The sequence below is a fragment of the Pinus tabuliformis genome, chromosome X (assembly GCF_031772625.1).
Source record: "Pinus tabuliformis cultivar Carrire ecotype Pingquan chromosome X, CPIR1, whole genome shotgun sequence".
NCBI lineage: Eukaryota > Viridiplantae > Streptophyta > Pinopsida > Pinales > Pinaceae > Pinus > Pinus tabuliformis.
Window position 1 is genome coordinate 24,156,279 of NC_142308.1, and position 20,095 is coordinate 24,176,373.

General features: G+C 38.5%; 1 protein-coding gene across 1 annotated transcript in view; it reads left to right on the forward strand.

Moving 5' to 3' along the window:
• PGR7 (proton gradient regulation 7) overlaps window positions 1–18,764 on the forward strand; it is a 137,872-nt gene extending 119,108 nt beyond the window's left edge. Inside the window, exon 4 of the mRNA XM_089453306.1 lies at window positions 18,157–18,764. Within this exon, the coding sequence (XP_089309432.1) occupies window positions 18,157–18,381 (225 nt within the window). The 3' untranslated portion in view covers window positions 18,382–18,764. The remainder of the gene's footprint in view (window positions 1–18,156) is intronic.
• The last annotated feature ends 1,331 nt before the right edge of the window (window positions 18,765–20,095 follow it).

Here is a 20,095-nt window from a genome sequence, read left to right on the forward strand (position 1 = left end):
GCGTGACATTTGTTGCACTTGTTCTTGTAATTTTGATATATCATGTAGCATTTCTTCCTCTTCTTCATGAGTCATGCTAGAGCTTTCAGGTTCCTTACTAGGTGTTTGCATTTTCTTTCCTCGGGGCATCAGTTACCGATAATAATGCTTTACTATGCCCTTTGAATTCCGTTAAACCAAGCTTACACAAAAATTAAAAAAAAACTACACACCTTTTTTCACTTTATAGAAGCCTGATATTGAATCTGATGTATCTCTGTAATTTCGGATCATCCAGTTCTGAAATTGCTACCTGTAGTAGCCTTCTGCGTCCTCTTTCCAATGCCACAAGTCTGAGCCAAATTGGATTCTCCAAGGAAGAGTTATGTGAAATCTCCCACAGTGACTTGTTTTTAGACTGGTTCAGTAGAGCGAACTTGTACGACGTGCCACGAGTCACTGTTTCAACCTTTGAATCTGAAACACATCCACAAGAAACTACAGTCCGTCCTCTTTCTGTACCTTCTTACGAAATTTCAATCCGATCCCAGAGAGAAAGTTATGACGATTTTCCCCAGGTCACCTGTTTTGAATGTAATTCAGGAGTCTGCAAAAAGACCAACTTCCTCAGATCATATCTCCGCAAATATCGCGCGAAAAGCTCTGAAATTCGGACCCAAGGTTCAGCGCGATTTCTTCTCAAATGGGTTTTTTTTGCGACTTCTGAAACGTCACAGAAAAAAAATTATAGCGAAAATGCCACGATGACCTGTTTGGAGCAGCGAAACCCTAGAATCCAAAGCTCTGATACCAAATGTTATGAAACCAGCTCAAGAAAAGATAGAAAAGATAGATCAACGCCTTAGAATTCAGCCTCTTCGAGGGGGCAACCTCCTTTACATTACATAAATGAACAATTCTTGGATGATACAAATGACAAAACCTCCTTTCTATATATAGGAGTCTAAGGAGTCACAATATAATCCAGCCGACCTAACAATAATAATATAAAGCCACAAAAATAACAATAGAGGGATTCTATGGGGCACAGAAATAACAATATGGGGGTAATAGGGGCACAACAATATAAATAAGGGGTATAACTACAATAGTAATGGGGTAATCACTAGTATTATAGGGACCCAACATTCTTTCAGTTAAGGTCTCCACTTCATATCTTTCCTTGAACTTTTCAAATACTTTGTCCTTTGTCTTGAGAAGATAGAGCCATGTATTTCTAGAATGATCATCAATGAAGGTCACATAATAAAGATGGCCTCCAAGAGATTTGTTAGACATTGGTCCACACACATCAGAATGAATGAGGTCTAATATTTCCTTAGACCTTGTGTCACTACTTGTAAAAGGTTTCCTTGTATTCTTTCCTAAAGCACATCCCTTACATACTCCTTCATGATCTTCCTTGATGTTAGGGATGCCCTTTACCATTTGACTAAGTGAGGGTATTATCTTGTAATGAATATGCCCATATCTTCTATGCCATAATTCGATAGGATTGATCTCCATGTGAACTAGGGCTTGAGGAGATGGTGTTATAACTCTATATAGCCTTCCTTCACGAACTCCAATAACTTTTGCTTTTTCAATACTTGAATCCTTTAACCAAACCAAAACTTTACCATCTACAAAGGCAACCCTATCTCCTTGATCTTCTAAACAAAAAATTGAAAGTAAATTCTTTTTCAAACCTGGAACATAGAGTATATTGTTGAGGTGTAGCTTTGCTCCACTTTCCAGCTTTAATGATGTAGATCCAAGGCCCTTGACTGCATAACTATTGTTGTCTCCTAGCTCCACTACATGAGATGATGGTTCCTTTGATAGAGTATGAAGTTGTCCACTTTCTCCCGTCATATGTCTTGATGCTCCACTATCAATGATCCATGCATTGTCATCATCAAGGGTACCTGTAAGTGCAGCCAAGAATCCTTCACTCTTGACTCTCCTAGATAGGTTGTAGATGATCCTTCCAATCCAACTTCCTGCAATTCTTATGATATTGAATCCCATCTTCAAGTAACTTTCCATAGAGGGAGTAACTTATACTATCAAGCCAACAAAGTGATCTCCAACCTTCTTCGACCTTAGCTCTAATTCCATGTTGAGAAATCAATGCTTATGTGAATTAGGGTTTGATTCCTCTTTCTTGATAATTACTTGTGAATTATGTTGGCTTCTTTTACTTCTTAATTTGTTTATCTTTCATCAAGAAATTACCAAATTATATGTATATGAAGATCACAAGAAAAAGAGACACAAGATGTAGGCACTCAGCCAGGGAAAAACCCTATAAGGGGAAAACCCAGTCAAGAACTCTTCCTTCAGTAGATTCAAATCAAGATGAGACACTTCCAGACTTCTTAGACCTAGACAAAGACCTCCTCCAACCACCAAGTCAACCCTTCCCTGCAACAGATGATCTTGATAGAATACTCCAAGTGATAGCTTCCCAGTAGCAGCTTCAGTCCAGAATTTCGGCCCCCCAGCAGCAGATCCTCGACCCCCAGTAAGAGAACTTTGACCCGCAACAACAGAATTTCAGACCTGCAGTAGACACAGATTTTCGGCCCCAGCAACTGCCCAGAATCTTCGCACATGTGAGAGATAGCCCAAAAACTCAATTTAGGTCTTCCCAACAAATTTCGTCCTTCTCTAGCTTCTTCATACTCTTTTTCTGATTCTCTTTCTTATAGATTGAGCTTGTTGAGTGAGTGTATCAAATAGCTCAAATTGCCTCTTCTTTTATAGCCTTTCTACTGGGTCTAATTGCCCTAATGTAGGCCGACTTCATGGGGATAGGGCCGACTTGGTGTGGAGGTGACAAATCACCTTTTTGACTAAAAATAATTCTTTTTACATGATACAAAAGCCCAAGAAGGGTTTAATAAAAATGACAATGACTCTAATGACTCAAGACAAAACCTAGAAGCCTTTAATGGAGGCTTTGACCCAAGCATGAAACCCATGCTTTAATAAGTCATTTTCTTTAATAATAAATTTTCTGTATTCAAGCTTCTGTGATCCATAATGAATTAAATAGTCTTTCGGTAGAAGTCACATGAGAGAATTTTTTGGCTGACGTGTTTCGAAGACTGAAGCTAGTTACATTTTTCAACAAGCCAGGGTTAAAACCCCTATGAAGGGGTAAACCCAGTCAAACTCTTCCACTAGTAGATTCAAATCAAATTGAGACAAACCAAGGCCTTTGACTAGACCAAAAGACCTTTCTCACTCCACCAAGTCAACCTTCCAAGATGATTGTGCAAACTTCAGTATTCTCTTCTTGTCAACCAGCTTCAACCCAGCTACAACACAGAATTTCAGCCCCTAGCTTCTAGAATTTCGGCCCTCCAGCAACAATCCAAAAACACGCACGTGTGGGAGAAGAGAAATAAATTTGGATTCCTTTCGCTTGACACGTGTCTCCTTCTTCCCCAGGGTCCATGTTGCGGGGGAGCGCCCCCCCCCCTTCGAACCCGCTCCCGAAGCGCGCTCCGGGCGGGAGCGGCTTGGGAGCACGCTCCCTTAAAAAAATCTGCGCTCCCTGGTCTGTTAGGGAGCGACACAGGGAGCGATCGCTCCCATGCTCCCGGAGCGATTCGAGCTGGGCCAGGAGCGGTTCGGCGGAAAAAAAATCCGCCGGACCCGAAAAAATTAAAAAATTTAGAATTTTTTGTTTTGTTTTATAAGGCCAATGGGCCAAAAAACATTCATTATAACTTCATTGAGCAAGGTTTGGAGCTGGAGCAAGAGCATTGGAGCGAAGAGCAAGTGCTGAGGAGCGAGGAGCAAGTGCCAAGGAGCGAGGAGCGAGCCTGCAGAGGTAAGTAACTTAGTAATCTAGTTAGTTTAGCTGGTTAGGTAGTTAATTTAGTTGATTTAATTTAGTTGTTTGAGTTTAACTGTTTAAAAATCATGTATTTAAATTAAATTAATAAATTAAATTAATTTGCAGATTCAAGACTCAAAACCCTACAAACATCAAACACCATGGACCTGGCGATATTTATTGGCATTTTCCTCTTCCTAGTCCCTTTTATGGTTATTATGGTGCTGGAAAGTAGGAAACGGAGGGGGCCCCAAACTGAAGAGGGGGATGAAGAAGCCGGAGAAAGTCAAATGGGTGAAAACCCCAGTGAGGAGGAGGTGGAGGAGGGTGAACATGACCCTCAAAAAACTAAACAAGACCAAACTCCATTGTGGAAATATGTTCACAGGGCTGAAACAGGGAGAGGGGGTGGAACCACTAAATTTCATTGCCCCCATTGCAACACTGATTACACAGGTTCATACACCCGTGCTAGAAGACACCTCTGCGGGAAAAGGCCATGGGATGGAGAGAAACAAATAGGAATCAAAACTTGTGCAGCGGTGTCAACAACAGATAGAGCCAAATACATAAAGGAAGAGGAGGAAGCCCAATACAGAACAAAAAGATCAAGGGGTTTCTTTGAACCAAGCTCACAATCACAAAGAACTCCTTCAGCATCCTCCCAAGGCAGTGGATATGGACATGGAGGCACAGGGTCATCATCTTTAAGGCGTAGAACCATATCAGATTTCCTTGATGAGGGGTGTAGGAATGATGTGGATTCAAAAGTTTACAGGTTCCTCTATGCATGTGGGATACCATTCAATGTTCTACACTCACCTTATTGGCACGAAATGGTTTCTGCCATAAATGATGCCCCTAAAGGATACAAGAGCCCTGGGTATGACAAGGCAAGAACTGTTGGCCTTGATCATGAAAAAGCAAAAATATCACATTCTTTGAATAAAATGACAAGTTCTTGGATTGACAATGGGGTGTCCATTGTATCTGATGGATGGACAAATGTAAAAGGCAAGCCATTGATAAGTGTTCTTGCTGTGTCTGTTAGTGGTCCCATCTTTCTAGCTGCACATGATTACTCAGACAAGTTCAAGAACGCCATCAACATTTCAGAAGCATTACTTGAAACAATTGAGCGTATTGGCCCATACAATGTCATCCAAGTCATCACTGATAATGCTCCTAATTGTAAGGCAGCGGGAGCAATTATTGAGGATAAATACCCGAACATATTTTGGTCTGGATGTTTGGTTCACACATTGAACCTTCTGTTGCATGATATTGTCAAAAACAAAAATGAACAATACCAATGGATTGGTTATTTGTACAAGAAAGGAAAACAAATGATAAAATTTATTACAAATCATAGCAATACCCATGGCCTTTTCCGCAGTCACTCGAGATTGGAGTTGCTGAAGATTGCGAGGACTAGATTTGGTAGCTATTACCTCACCTTCAGGCGCCTTTTGAAGGTAAGAGAGGCATTAGCTAGCATGGTATCAAGTCCACATTGGCAGGTGTTAAAGGAAAGGGCTACAAATGTAGCTGACATGGCAGGTTTTGAAATGGTGGAGGAGGCCGCTCTTGATGGGCAGTTTTGGACAACTGTGAGGCAGGTATTGGATTTCACCAAGCCAATTTATCACATGATTCGGTTTGTAGATACAGACAAACCAGTGATTGGCGAGGTGTATGAGCAAATGGATACCATGTTGGGGGAAATAAAAGACATTGTTCATAATAGAGATCCCAACTTGTACAAACTGATTCATGATTGTGTGTGTGAACGGTGGAATAGGCTTAACCTTCCACTACATTGCTTGGCGTATATCCTTACGCCAAAATACTACTCTACATCTTGGTTGGGCCAACCTGCAGTAGGGGGTGGGGTTAGGACCAAACCCCATTTAGATCAAGAGGTAACTAAAGGATATCTGGAAGCATTAGAAAAGTTGGTGCCTGACAGGGAGGAATGTGCAGCTGTGCGCCTTGAAATAGGCAGATACTTCAGTGGCACTGGTTTGTATGGTAACTTCCATGCAATGGACGACAAAGATAAATTTGATTCTCTCACATGGTGGGAAACATATGGCGGCTACGGACTTTTGCCAAAATTGGCAAAAAAAGTTCTTTCACAGGTTGTAAATTCTTCTTCTGCAGAGAGGTGTTGGAGCACCTACAGTTATATACATAATGTGAAAAGAAACAGACTCAACGAAAACCGAGCAGAAAGCTTGGTTTATGTGCACTACAACTTGAGGTTGTTGAGTCATTACTGTGATCGGGCTAATGAGGATCCCACATATAAAATTTGGGTCAATCACCCAGAGGACGACAATTTGGAGGATGGCATTGTACATATTGAAGAACTAGAAGAGGAACTTGTAAGGGATGAAAATGAAGCAGCAGCCATGCCACCTCCACCTCCACCTCCACCATCCAGTAGCAGTGCTCGAGGTCCAAGTCTTGTTCCTTTGCTGTCGCCACCTCCATCTACACCCTCGCGTGGAGGTTCTAGTTCTGGTCGTCGGTCTGTGCGGGAGACTCCTAGAAGACCACCACGACCTGCTTATACTCCTGGAGACTCTCGTGGCAAGGGCCACATGTAGATTTACAGTTTACTTGTCTTTTTTAGTTTCTATTAGACTTTAGTTTTCATAACTGTTGAGTTTTGAGTCCTTGACTCTTGACTCTTGACTCTTTCATATCATTATGATATTTTTTGTAAACATTATATCACTGTGACAATGAAAATTTGAAGTTTGAAGTTGGGCCTTGGCAATTATAACTCATTGGTAATGATTGTGAATTATGAATATGATGCTTTGTGAAAGACTAAAGTTGTTTCATTTCATCTCATTATTCATGTTTCATTTTATAAATTTTTAACATTTCATATCTTGTTAACAGTTAGAAGTTAGGACTTAGAAATATCTTCGATATTACTTCTTGTAATGGTTAAACTTAGCTTACAAGTACAACTTTGGTGATCAATGATGATAAATGTTATTGAATTTTCAATTCTGAAAGCTTGAAGTTGAAACTTTAATATTGAATTTGATGAATCATGATTTATAAGACTCAATATGTTGCAGTTGTAATATGTATTTTACTAACTTGTGGACATGGTTGATGACGATTATAATTTCTAGATGATTGATGTGATATGGTTCAATGATCAATTTATGTTTTTTTATGTTTTTTATGTCTATTTCATCATTCTACATGTTTTTGTTGACATATATGTATCAAAAATTAAAAAATATAAAATATATATATATTTTTAAAAAATCGCTCCCGGATTCGCTCCCAAACCGGGAGCTTCTGAAAATGGCCGCTCCCGCTCCCGTTTTCGCTCCCGCTCCCCGCTCCCGCTCCCAAGTAACATTGCCCAGGGTTTTCTCCTTCTCCTTAGGTATTTCACTCTCCTTTTTCTTCTCCAGCTACTGTAGATCAAACTTGCTTGTCTTGTGCTCCAAATGAGGTCGAGTTGTTGCCTTTATATAGTGGATTCTAGCTCCCAATTAGGCCAACTTGTCTTCCTTGAGGCCGACTTGGTGGAGGCCTAAATGACTCATTTTTCATCAAAATAATTTTTCTTTCTTGATAGACAAAGCCCAAGAAGGGTCTATTACATGATGACATGGACAAGGACTCTTGACATAAACCCTAGAAGCCTACAATGGAGGCTTTGACCTAAAAATAAAATAATAAAGCATGAAACCCATGCTAATAAATAATTTTCTTTTATAATAAAATATATTACATCTTGACTCAAATACAATTATGAAGATTGACACTAGTTACATTCTTCAACACTCCCTCTTAACTAGGGAGGTATTCATAATTACATATATACATAGGTACATGGAAGATCTCAAAATGATGTGCTCTATGAAGAGTCACAGCACACACAGTGCTATAGATTAGATACTTGACCAAGGTATCTAATTGGGTGGGACTAAGGTGTGTTCCAAGCTTTAGCCACTCTAGGTACCATCAAGCTTTAGCTCTAACACCAACCCAGGGATCTAGGTGTGTATCCAAGGTCGGAGCTCCAAGACCAACGCCACCCTCCCTACTTCGGGATCTAGACATCATCATAGGCCGGCTAGATGTCCTCCCAAGTGTCTTGTCGCCCCAAGAAGCTTCATCTCTCCATATAAACTAAATTAGATATGTCCATCAGTTCCAACATGCTTCAAAATGTTCAATCCTTTTATGGAGAGATTAACCTGTACAACCACAATCCCAATTAGGAATGAATTTTCAAATATATATACAAGTTAACACAAAGCTCTAGGGTCTTCAAATACACTGATGTTGCTTAGGTCATCATCATATCAAGCACATCTAGTCGGAAACTTTACTTCTTTAACTTTTCCAGCAACACCAAACTCAACCTCAGTAATTCTTCCAAAAACAACTTTATCAATCATGAATAACCATTAGTATTGCTTCAGCCATTCTCCGATTTCAAACATCCTCATGGCCTTTTCATCAAGTTGTTCACTTCTTTTCAAGCTCCCTCTCAACTAGGGAGATATACACTTTCCTTTATCCAATCAACTATCTTATTCTTCCAGTTACAATGTCATAGGCTCTTCCTTTTTGTATCAACAATTCATTCGAGAATTTATACCTTCCAAAACTTCATCATTCTCTCATATGGCAACAAGATCATCGATCGAACTTTTAATGTCATTGAGGTTCTCACAACTCCCTCTTTCCATCATGCTCATCATCATCATCAAATTATGAGATAAGCATTTTCATCACCTTGAATCCTTCATGTCAAATTCTGTTGCCAATTGCTTCTTACATTCTTCAATTCGCCCTTCTACACCTGTTAAGAGAAGATCATCTACATACAGAAGAATGATTGCAGGTTCATTGTTTACAACCTTAATATAGAGGGTTGAGTCAGCAGAACTTTTTGTGAAGCCTATGTTGAAGGAAATGTAACTAGGTTCGGTCTTCATAAATGTACTTTTGATATTTGTATTTATTCAAGAAAAGAAATATTATTTTATAATATATGTCAATGAGTTTCTTGCTCATTGAAATAGGTCTAGCACTATTTAAAGTGCTATAGGTGAGTCAAATAGTCAAAAGAATAAGTTGAAGACCTTAAGGGCATGTTATACCTTGTATGTATATGTATTATGGTCAAGAGAATACCTCCAAGCAAAGTCACAAGCATCCTCCAAGCAACGACATCCCAGAAAGAAGAAATCCGAAGCATAAGAGCAGTCCTCAAGTCGGCCTACAAACAAGTTATCTAGTCGGCCTAAAAGAAGGAGAAAACACCTATATATAAGGGTCATACTCCACTCCAATACAACGCATTCATAGCTCTGAAATCAGCGCAGAAAACGAGGAAGAAGAAGGGTGATCAAGTGACAAGAAAAGGAGCCTCTAGTGCAACGTACAAGGAAGAGTCTAGACCGAAGTTTTGGTAGCAGTTTGATGAAGTACACGCATATGCACTAATAATAATAAGAAGAAGAATAAGCTAAGAAGGAAAAGTAAAAATACTCCACAATTTTTTATCAAGTAACGAAGAATCACACTACACTTGCCCTAGATTCTTCAACAACCTAATCTCTGAAGGTATGCATCCATTCTAGCATACCATGCCCTTGGTGCTTGTTTGAGGCCATATAATGCTTTCTTTAATCTGCAAACATATGCCTTTCTATCTTTGATTTCGAATCCCAAGGGTTGTTCTATGTAGACTTCTTCATCTATAGTGCCATTTAGAAACGCAGTCTTGACATCCATTTGGTGGATGTACCATCCCATCAATGTTGCCAGAGAGACTAGTGATCGAATCGTTGTATATCTTGCCGTTGGAGCAAATGTTTCTTCATAGTTAATGCCTTCTAGTTGAGAGAAGTCTCTTGCCACAAATCTTGCTTTATACTTATCTATACTTCCATCAGCTGCATGCTTGATCTTATGTATCCATTTGGAAGTAACTACATATTTGTCTTCAAGCCTAGGTATGATCTCCCAGAATCCATTCTTCATTATAGATTGATATTCTTCGTTCATGGCATCTTTCCATTCTCAATGTTATACAACCTCTTCAAAGGTGGATGGTTCAGTGTCTATTAATTTAGTCATGTATGCAGCATACCCAAAATATCTCTTGGGTCTTTTACTTTATCTAAATGATCCTTCAACTGCCTCGTGACCTTCTGCATCAAGTAGTGTAGACTTCAACCAGTTAGGTCTTGTCCTTGTTTCTTGAATGACCACGGTTTGAATAGGTTCACTAGGTCCTTCTTCCTCATGGTGAAATCCTTCTCCTTCTTTGTCAACTTCTTCCTCAAATATAGGAAGTTCTTCGTCATCAGAATCTATAGAAAGTTCTTTTGATTTCTTGAATGTTATGCTCTTATCAAATATGACATCACGACTAAAGTTCTTTTGATTTCTTGAATGTTATGCTCTTATCAAATATGACATCACGACTAACTTCAATGTGACGCCCATCTTTCATATAGATTCTATAGGCTTTTGATGAGTTACTATACCCAACAAATATACCTTTCACACTAGAAGGATCCAACTTCTTTCTTTTGTCCTTTGGTATATGAATATACACATGACATCCAAAGATTCAGAGATGATTGACATATGGATTCTTCTTTGTGAACACTTCTTCTGAAGTTTTGTTGTCTAGAGATCTGTGAGGACATCGATTTTGTATGTAGACTGCTGTCTATGTTGCCTCAACCCACAGAAACTTAGGTAGATCTTGATCGTGTATCATTGCTTTTACATTTTCTTCAATGGATCTGTTCATTCTTTCTACAACTCGATTTTTTTCGGGATTGTATGGAACTATCAGCTCCCTCTTAATCCCAGATTCCTTACAGAATGCTATAATCTCTTTGGATTTATATTCCTCCTTCATTATTAGATCTAGTATCTTGATTCTTCTTTCTGTAAGGTTCTCCACTTCGACTTTGAATTCTTGAAATTTAGTAAATAATTCGTCCTTAGTTTTCATTAAGTAAACCCAAGTCTTTCTTGAGTGATCATCTATGAATGTGACATAATAAAGATGTCCTCCAAGTGATTTTGGAGTCATAGGGCCACACACATCAGAGTGAATGAGATCCCCAAATCTCTTTTGACTGTGAAGCACTGCTTCCAAATGGTTTCTTGGTATTCTTGCCCAATGCACATCCTTTGCAGACACCTTCATGATCTTCCTTTAGATTTGGTATTCCATCTACTATGGAATTTAGAGTCAGAAGTATTTTGAAATGTAGATGACCAAACCTTCGGTGCCAAAGTTCACATGGACTAATCTCAGTGTGAACTAGGGCATGGTTTACGGGAGATATTAACCTGTAGAGCCTTCCTTCTCGGATACCAATCACTTTTGCTTGTTCTATGCTTGAGCCTTTTGCCCATACAACTACTTTACCATCAATGAAGGCTACTCTATCTCCTTTATCTTCTAAGCTTGAAATAGAAAGTAGATTTTTGTGCAAACCTGGAACAAACAAAATGTTGTTGAGGTGGATGTTGCTTCCATCTTCGAGCCTTATAGATGATGATCCAGTGCCTTTCACTGGATAGCTTTTGTTGTCTCCAAGTTCCACAGAGTATGTGGATTTTCCTTTTGACAAGGTCTTCAATTGGTGGGAGTGACTAGTCATGTGCCTTGATGCATCGCTATCAATCACCCAGATGTCATCTTGGAATTTCCTAGAGAGAGCTGAGAAGAGTCACTCATCCCTTTCTTTGAGTGATACCTTCTTTGAAGAGAATATGAGACTCCATACTTCCTTGATACCTTTCTTGAGATGGCTTGCAATCTTTTTGATGACCTTCTTCATTGTAGAGGAGATCTTCATGATGCCCTTAGAGAACCAAAGCTCAGATACCATATTGAGAATTCAATAGGGCAATGTATATGTTAATTCTCTTAACTTGATAACTCTTTGTGTTACCTTTTTACTTATTAGCTTTGATCTTTCTTATTCCAATATTCAATACATCAAACAACTACCAAAATAGTAAGAACAATGACATAGTATATAGGCTGCAAACCTGGGCCAAAACCCCTCCTCTTGAGTGGAAAACCCGAAAATCTCTTCTTATCTTTCAGATCTTGAATTGACGAATACCATGACCTAGACTCAGACAAATACCCTTCAAGATCAAGTCTTCCTCAGCCTCCTGCTGAAATATCTTCGACCTCCTAGTAGATCCGAAATTCTGCTCCCCAGCGACTGCTGCTACTCTTCTAGGAGACTTCGATCTCCCTCTAACTGTCTTCCCCTTGACCTCACTTGCCTTTACTTGAGTCCTAGGGCTAGTAAGATGCCCCAAGAGACCTTCGCTTGCCTTCTTTCTCTCTTGCTTGAAAAATCGAACCTCAGACTAACCCAATGCAGAAACCCTAACTTCGCATTCCCAAGAGAATGTAGAGAGACCCAAACACTTTGACTTTCTTCATCCTTCTCTTCTTTGCACTTACTTCTTCGACCTTTTTCTTCTGTCTTCTTCGCATAAGAGATGAGTGAATGAATTATCCAAATGGAGGACGAGTTCCGCTTATATCTAATAGGCTTCTTCAAGGGTGGACGTGACTCTTCATATAGGCCGACTTGACAGTGTTAAATTTAGGAATGTTCTATGCTTAGAGCAATTTATTTCAATTTTCATAGCTAGCTCAATATCTTTTCCATATTAGCAATCACATCAGCATTAAAGTAAACTGCAGATAGAACATAAACATAAATCGCAGAAGACAAGCCAAGACAAGAGGACACAAGATGTGGTGCTAGCCAGGGACAAACCCCAATGTGGGGAAACCCTTGATCAATTCTTCTTATATGTTCTTTAATAGTTCAACAGAGAGAGAGATAGTACATATACATCAGAAGTCAACATATTAACTTATCTAGATAAGAGCTGAGATCTTCTCTAAGAAGATAACATATGAGGTAGCTGATCTGAGCTGAGTAGAAGGCATACTGCTTCCACTGATCCAAGGTGACTCCATCACTGTGCTGCACCTCACTGTGTTGCACTCAATCATCATGCTGGACCTCATTACCATGCTGCACCTTATCATGATGCTGCACTTGTCACTGTGCTGCACTCAATCATAGAGCTGCTCTCATCACAGTGCTGCTCCCATCACTGAGCTGCACCCATCATGTTGCATCCATCATGCCATTGCACTCACCAGTCTTAGCTGCTTGCTATGGCTTACAGCTTAGCAGAGCAGCTAGACTCCTTTAACAAGTCCAAGGTGCAGTCTCCTAACAGTTCTTAAAATCTGCCTAGATTTGACTGCAATTGATCTCCAAGGAAATATCATTTCCTTTACAATTCAGAGTAGCCTTCAAGCCCTAAATAATGACTGAACTATGTCTATGCTCACTTCTTATTACAGTGGCATACCACAGTCCTTAGAACATGATTATGACAACCTATAGAGTGGCTGATATCCTTTCCAGCAAGAGCTCACTCAAACCTCCTTCTAGCAAGCAGTTCAACCGTTTAATTTGAGCCCTGAAACAACTCTCAAATGTACACGCTGATCAGTCTCTTTCTTGCTGTGGTTGAGGTTCTTTTGACTGCTGAAATAGGCCTCCTATGACTGTGATCAGACCTTCCTTTCACAGCAGCTATACCTCTCCCTTAATGGCTGCTAGGACTCTCCTCCTACTGCGGCTAGAACATCTTTTAAAGATAGTGTTTAGGGCTGCCTTGATTTAGATCAACAGTTTAGGCAGTAGGGCTTCCTCATGACAACAAAGTCTTTTACAAGTTAAAACCTCCTTTGACTGCATCCTTGATTCTTTTAGCACAGTGGATGAGGGCATGGCATATCCCTCTTAACAGCGTCCATAGGGCTGCAAACGTCCTCCTAATTTTTGCGGCTAGGGCTTCCTCTAGGGCTCCTTGGATAGCGTTGAAGGTCCCTTAGACAGAAGACCCTTTTCTTGGCTGCATTGAGGGCTTACACTTTTACTGCCCTTCTTGACTGCGGCTAGGGCACGTCCAAGACTCTTCCTTCTCATGGCAGCATTAAGATCTCGGGCATGCCTTCTCCATGACATCGTTGAGCTAGGGCATCCTCTCCATGACTGCGTTTTAGGGCATCATCTTCATTACTGTGTTTTAGGGCATGTTCTCCATTAGGGCAGCATTGTCTTCTTAGGATCTCTCCTCCCACCAAAACCCAAGACAAGTGGAGAGGAAGAGATCACAAGAAGTGTGTGTACAAATGACCTTCAAGGCACCTCTATTTATACTAAAACGTTGAGCACAAGTGGGGGCAATTTGGTTGCTGACCGACCTTGACGAATTGTCCTATAACACAAATAAATTCATATCTCCATGAATACTTGTCGGAATCAGATGATCTTTAGATCAATTCTACACCTCTCGATGAGAGGGATCCAAGAAAAATATCAGCTGCCATAAATAAGATGACCCACATGGAGATTGGCCCTAGTTGCCAATTTTAACACAGAGCATTAGGCCAATTTGATCTTGGAGGTATTTTGACACTTTCAAGACAAAATAAATTTTCTTTTACAATTTACAATGTGCCCATATATGACAATGACTCTTATACCTGGGAAAAACCCTAGACGCACTCAATGGGTGCTTGACCTATAAAATAAAAGGACTTGAGCATGAAACCCATCCTTCAATAATAACAATAATTTCTTTTTCATTTTACATTTACAAGAATACATTTCATACTAATGAAGACCAAACCTAGTTACACATTTTTCAATGACGAGTTACTCCAATATATAGACTTTTTAAGAACCTAATGGGTGTGTCCTTGGGCAGGTCGACATGATGGCTTGGAGGGCCGACTTGGTCACTTGTGGAGGCAAAAATACAAATGGAAAATTGAAAATTTTCTTTTGCAAAGGTCATGAAGAACATGCCTTTCATAATTTTTCTTTTGAGCATGAAGAACATGCTTACAATACATAATGATGAAAATATACATTATGAAGACCGACCATAGTTACAAAATTCAACCAAAAAGACATGAACAACTTGCCAAGGATTATGCTTGAAGCATGGAAGATGAGAGCAACTCAGCAACAACATGAACAACTAGTATCAACAAGTGCTAAGAGTCCATCAATTCAAGAGTACACTAGCTAAATGGCCAGGGTCATCTAGCTTGTGGTATCCCTTTCAACCTAGTTCAGTCTTTTCATTGGAAACACATGGTGAGGGAAATTATTGTAGCTCCTTAAGGGTTCAAGGGGTCTAATAGGATGCTTTAACACATATTCATTCTCCATGGACTAGCTCTAGGGTTAGCATTGTCTCAGATGGATGCATAGTTATTAGGCGTAGGGAATTGATTACTATCATTGACACTTCACTAAAGTGAGCAATGTTTTTGAAGGCTGAAGATTGTTTAGGGGAGGTAAAGGATGCTCCATTCATCACTGATATTTTAAACAAAGCTATTGTGCAAATAGGGCCTACTAAGATGGTGTGTGTTATCATTGTAATGCACCGATTTGCAAAGTTGCAAGGTTGATTATTGAGAGTAGATATGATCACATTTTTTGGACTCCTTGTGTTGTCCATAATTTAAATTTGATATGAGAAGATATTGACAATAAATTTCCATGGATTAGGAAACCCACAAGACAACCAAGGGAGATAATCAAATCTATTACCAACTACGACTAGTGTTAAGCAATATTTCGAGAACGCTCCAAGTTAGAGTTGTTGAAAGTTGGTGAGACAAGATATGTCTCAAACTTCATCATGTTGGTGTTGAGAAATCCATGGAGGTGGCAATTAAATGATTTCTTTTATTAATGATATTATCTTGTGATGTTTTCGTTATTATTATTAGTTCTTTCGATTTATCTTTTCTTACCATCAAGACTAATGCCAAGCAACAAATAAAAGAGTACACACGATGTAGGCACACTGCTAGGGCAAAACCCCACTCTAGGGGAAAACCCAGTCAAAATTCTTCCTTCAGTAGATTCAAGATGAGACGACCAAGACCCTTACAACTTAGACTCGAGACTTCCTCCATCCATCAAGTCAACCTTGTCATTCTTCAGTTCAATAACTCCTGTAGCAGTCATTCTTCTTCACACTTAGATCCTTGCAATGGCACCAAACTTGTATCACTGTGATAGCACTAGCATCGAAATTGTGATAGCACCGAAACATTGGAGAACCAAGACTTCATCACTGTGATAATATCAAGACATTCACTGTGGTAGCAATGTGATAGCACCAAAACTGTGAGACAGAAATAGCACCGTGTCACTGTGATACATCACCGAACTTGTGGAAGCACCGAACTGTGGTAACCCTGAACTGTGGGAGCACCGAACTGGGTGACACCGAACTGTAGTTATCATAGCATTGAACTGTAATCCTTGTACCCTATTCGAGCTCCTCCAATGACACCAAAACCTTGTCTCTGAAATGCCTTGTCCAAATTTCTGTGATCACCGAAAAACTTATCTGAAAAATGCGAGCTCTGAACTGTGTTTTATGCGAAGTACTTAGGCTTATATATATAGTGGTTGTCCAATATAATTGAAGCCAACATGAGCGTTTGAATAGTTGTGTCTATATAGGCTGACATGTGATCACCTTATGGAAGCTGCCTTGATGGAGATTCTTTCAACAGCAAGGAGACTTCGATGGATGGAGGAGTCTTCATAAATTGACTTTGACAATAACCTAAAGCCTACAATGGAGGCTTGACCTATACATTTGACCCAAGCATGAAACCCATGCTTTAATAAGTCAATTAAAAAATAATAATAATAATTTTCTTTTGACAAATATATTACATTTTGACTTCAAGTACAATTATGAAGATCAAACCTAGTTACATTCTTCAACAGTTGGGCCACCTTGTTGAGGTAAAGCAACCATTAATTTCTATGGTGGTGAGTCAACTTTGGGTTGAGTGGAGATTGGTAGATTCAAAGTGGAGGGCTATGGTGTGCAAATTGTCTTGATGAGGATGGTGGAGCAAGATAAAATTCTAGCTCAAGTTCATATCCCTTGCATTTGAGCTTCTTTGAAGTGCTGACACAGAGAAGCCTTTCTCATGACATGTTTATGATGGTGTGGATACCATGGTTGAGAAAAACATGGAAATCATTGCATGGGAATCTCCTTAGCTTTTATTTGTTGATGCTCATTTTGATGATATAGTGAATAAAATCATGGTTGAGAGGTGGAACCAATTCAACACTCCATCACACACTTTAGCAGATGCCATAAACCCAAGATTTTATGCTGAAGACCTTATTGCTTAAAGCAATGGAAAGAGGAAGGCATTACATAAGGAAAGGGAAGTGGCAAATGGATTTAAAAGAGCCCTTATGAGAATATTCTAGCTCATGTACATAGGGAAGTGAAGGAAGAATTTCCTAGTTTTTTTACTGGTTTAAATGGATATTTAGATATATCTGCATTAGATGAGAGAATCACCATGATTCCAGTTACATGGCGGATTTGTGATGTAGCAGATAGTGTACATCTGCACTGAATCTTGAGGAACCTAGAATTGGAATTGGAGATACTTCTATGAATCTACATTCCTCTACTGAATGTGCTTCTTCTATTTTGCATGATGAATATGAAGATGAGGATGATGGCTATTAACCTTTAGGCTTTACAAGCTTAGCTGATGCTCATGTTTTAATTCTATGTTCATTGTTCATAGTTCATACATGTAGCATTGTAGCATCAAGGCTCATATATAAAGTCTAATTTTGGATATATATAGCCTCATTTACAAATAATAAAAGGCTATTTTTGGTATTTACTAGCATTATGTATGGCTTGTCCAATGCCTTTTATGTTTCTCATTCAAGTATTCTTGGGCCTTAGCACTTGCTCATTTATTCATGAATGTATATTCTAAATCATAATGTTAAAACTTAAATTTGTTATGTCGTCAATTTGTCATTTTTCTCGCCATTTAAAAGAACTTTTCTTGCTCATCTCAACGCATACTGTCACCCACTCATTTCCCTTTTTACCAGGTTTTTTCCCATGGATATATCGTAATGAACCCATGAATGTTGAAGTAGTCAATTAATGTTGTTTTTCTTTACTTTTAAATTATTTCCTATGTTTGTTAGTTATAATCTAAAGTTATTACAATGAAGTTAGCTTCTTTTATTTTCAAGTCCAATGACCTATTTCGGTCAGTTGTGGACATTAATATAATATTTTCCTTTCTTTTGGTTTCCATTTGTTTAATGCCTAATTTTAAGAATAATATATGGATGAATTCCATTCTTCTTTTTTTATAGGCTGAGGAAGTGAGCATGACATGGATCGATAGATTGGGATTTGACTTGCACCTACTCACGCTTCCAAAGAAAGAGATATTGGAGGTTCGAATTCCTTTTCCAAGAGAAGTCACAGATGAAAGGGATGCCAGATCTTCGTTGACATATTTGGCACAGGTAGCTTGGGAAGTTGAGAAAAACTATGCGCCTCCGGAATTTGAAAGGGTAAAGTGCGTCCAGAAATAAAGGTGACAAACTTAGAATAAACATGTATTTGTTGAAAGATAGTCGATAACACTGCTGTCATTGTTGCCAATGTGATATTTCATATTCAGTTTTTGGTATGGTGTTGAACGAGCATTAAATGCTTATTCTTTGATTTGATAGAAACTTGTTAAATCCATATGGAGAAGCATGCATGCTTATAGATTGACGGGAGAATTCATTTTCTATATGGATGGGAGAGTTTTTTTTGTTTACAGCAGACCTAAGTGGAATTTGTTTATGCTTTCCGAATTCTAAAAATATGCATATAAAACCTGTTTCTTGTTTGGTTGTAAACTGTACTGTAAGAGCAATTCAATTCAATTTGACAGCTTTTAATCAATTAAAATATATAGATTTTGTCAGATTTTTATCATATGCGGGTACCTTGCAAACACTTTGGTTTGGTGTTTTGGTTAAAGATCCATATCCATGGGTAAATATTTTAGGCTCTGTTGAAAAGAACAATTATATTGAATATGAATTTGAAATCAAGAGATAAGGATGTATCAGGTGCAATTGTTTACATTTTTGTAACAGAATTGTCAATTTCATTGATATTCTGTATAATTACTGATTGCTGTAATTAAAATTTCAATGTGAACTTTAAAGCTTCAATTTCAATTTCTCCAGAAAAGAATATCAAACTTCCAAATTAAGACCTCATAAACATCAAAATTCGTGTGTGATTTGGGATAACCGTGTACAAATAAATAGTAGTGTTTTAAATAATACCGGTACTATGTTGTTTAACTTATGATCATAATGTGAATGACGATGTATTCTATAATACATGTATGATAGTCTAAGTGGTTAGCTCAATTGGGCAAGTTCTCATCATTAAAGCATCTCTGCTATTGAGATGTCGCAGGTTCAATTCTCTTGACACTCTTGGGGTTACATTCTGTGGTTGAGCCGACAGGAAGTGATTCCTTCCGATGGATCTGCCTAGTACAAACATTTTGTGGACGTAGTGGTCAGCGATCTTCAGGGACCATGAATCACATAGAAAATAAATAAATAATATAATACATGTATGATAAAATCTTGGTGAGGATCTGGATAAGAAAAACAGGGAGTAAGCATATGAATGTTTGGGTGTCAAGGTGATTGTGTGTGATTTAATTTCCATCTATCAATCCACCACTTCTTTCCTGTAATGAATGTATGCATGTTCGTGTGCTCTTCTTTCCTGTAATGAATGTATGCATGTTCGTGTGCTAACTAGACAACAAATGTTGAGAAACATTTAAAATATGTGTATGTATGTGGCCCCAACCCTGCTTGCTATGATATATGTCTATTTCTTTTTTTGAACTTGTATTTTTTAAGTTGGAGTACTTATGGTAAGGATGGCTAATGTTCAAATCCCCACAAGTATCTTACACAAAGCTTCATACACATTTTAAAAAGCAACATTTGAAAATTCACCAACTTTGCTAATCGACTTTACTAATAAATTTAGTTTTTAGTTTTTTTTTTTTTTTTTTTTTTTTTGTCTTTTTTTAAGTTGTATTTTTATTTTTTAAAATATGTACTTTATACATATTATTAAAATAATTTGGCCTTAACTACTTGTTACTGTCTGCATAGATTCCTTCAACTTTTCCTATGAGTCTACCATTTCTCTCCTTTTATTATCCTCTACAAACCCCCCCACCTTTACTTAAGAAACTCTATTCCTTGACTCTCTAAA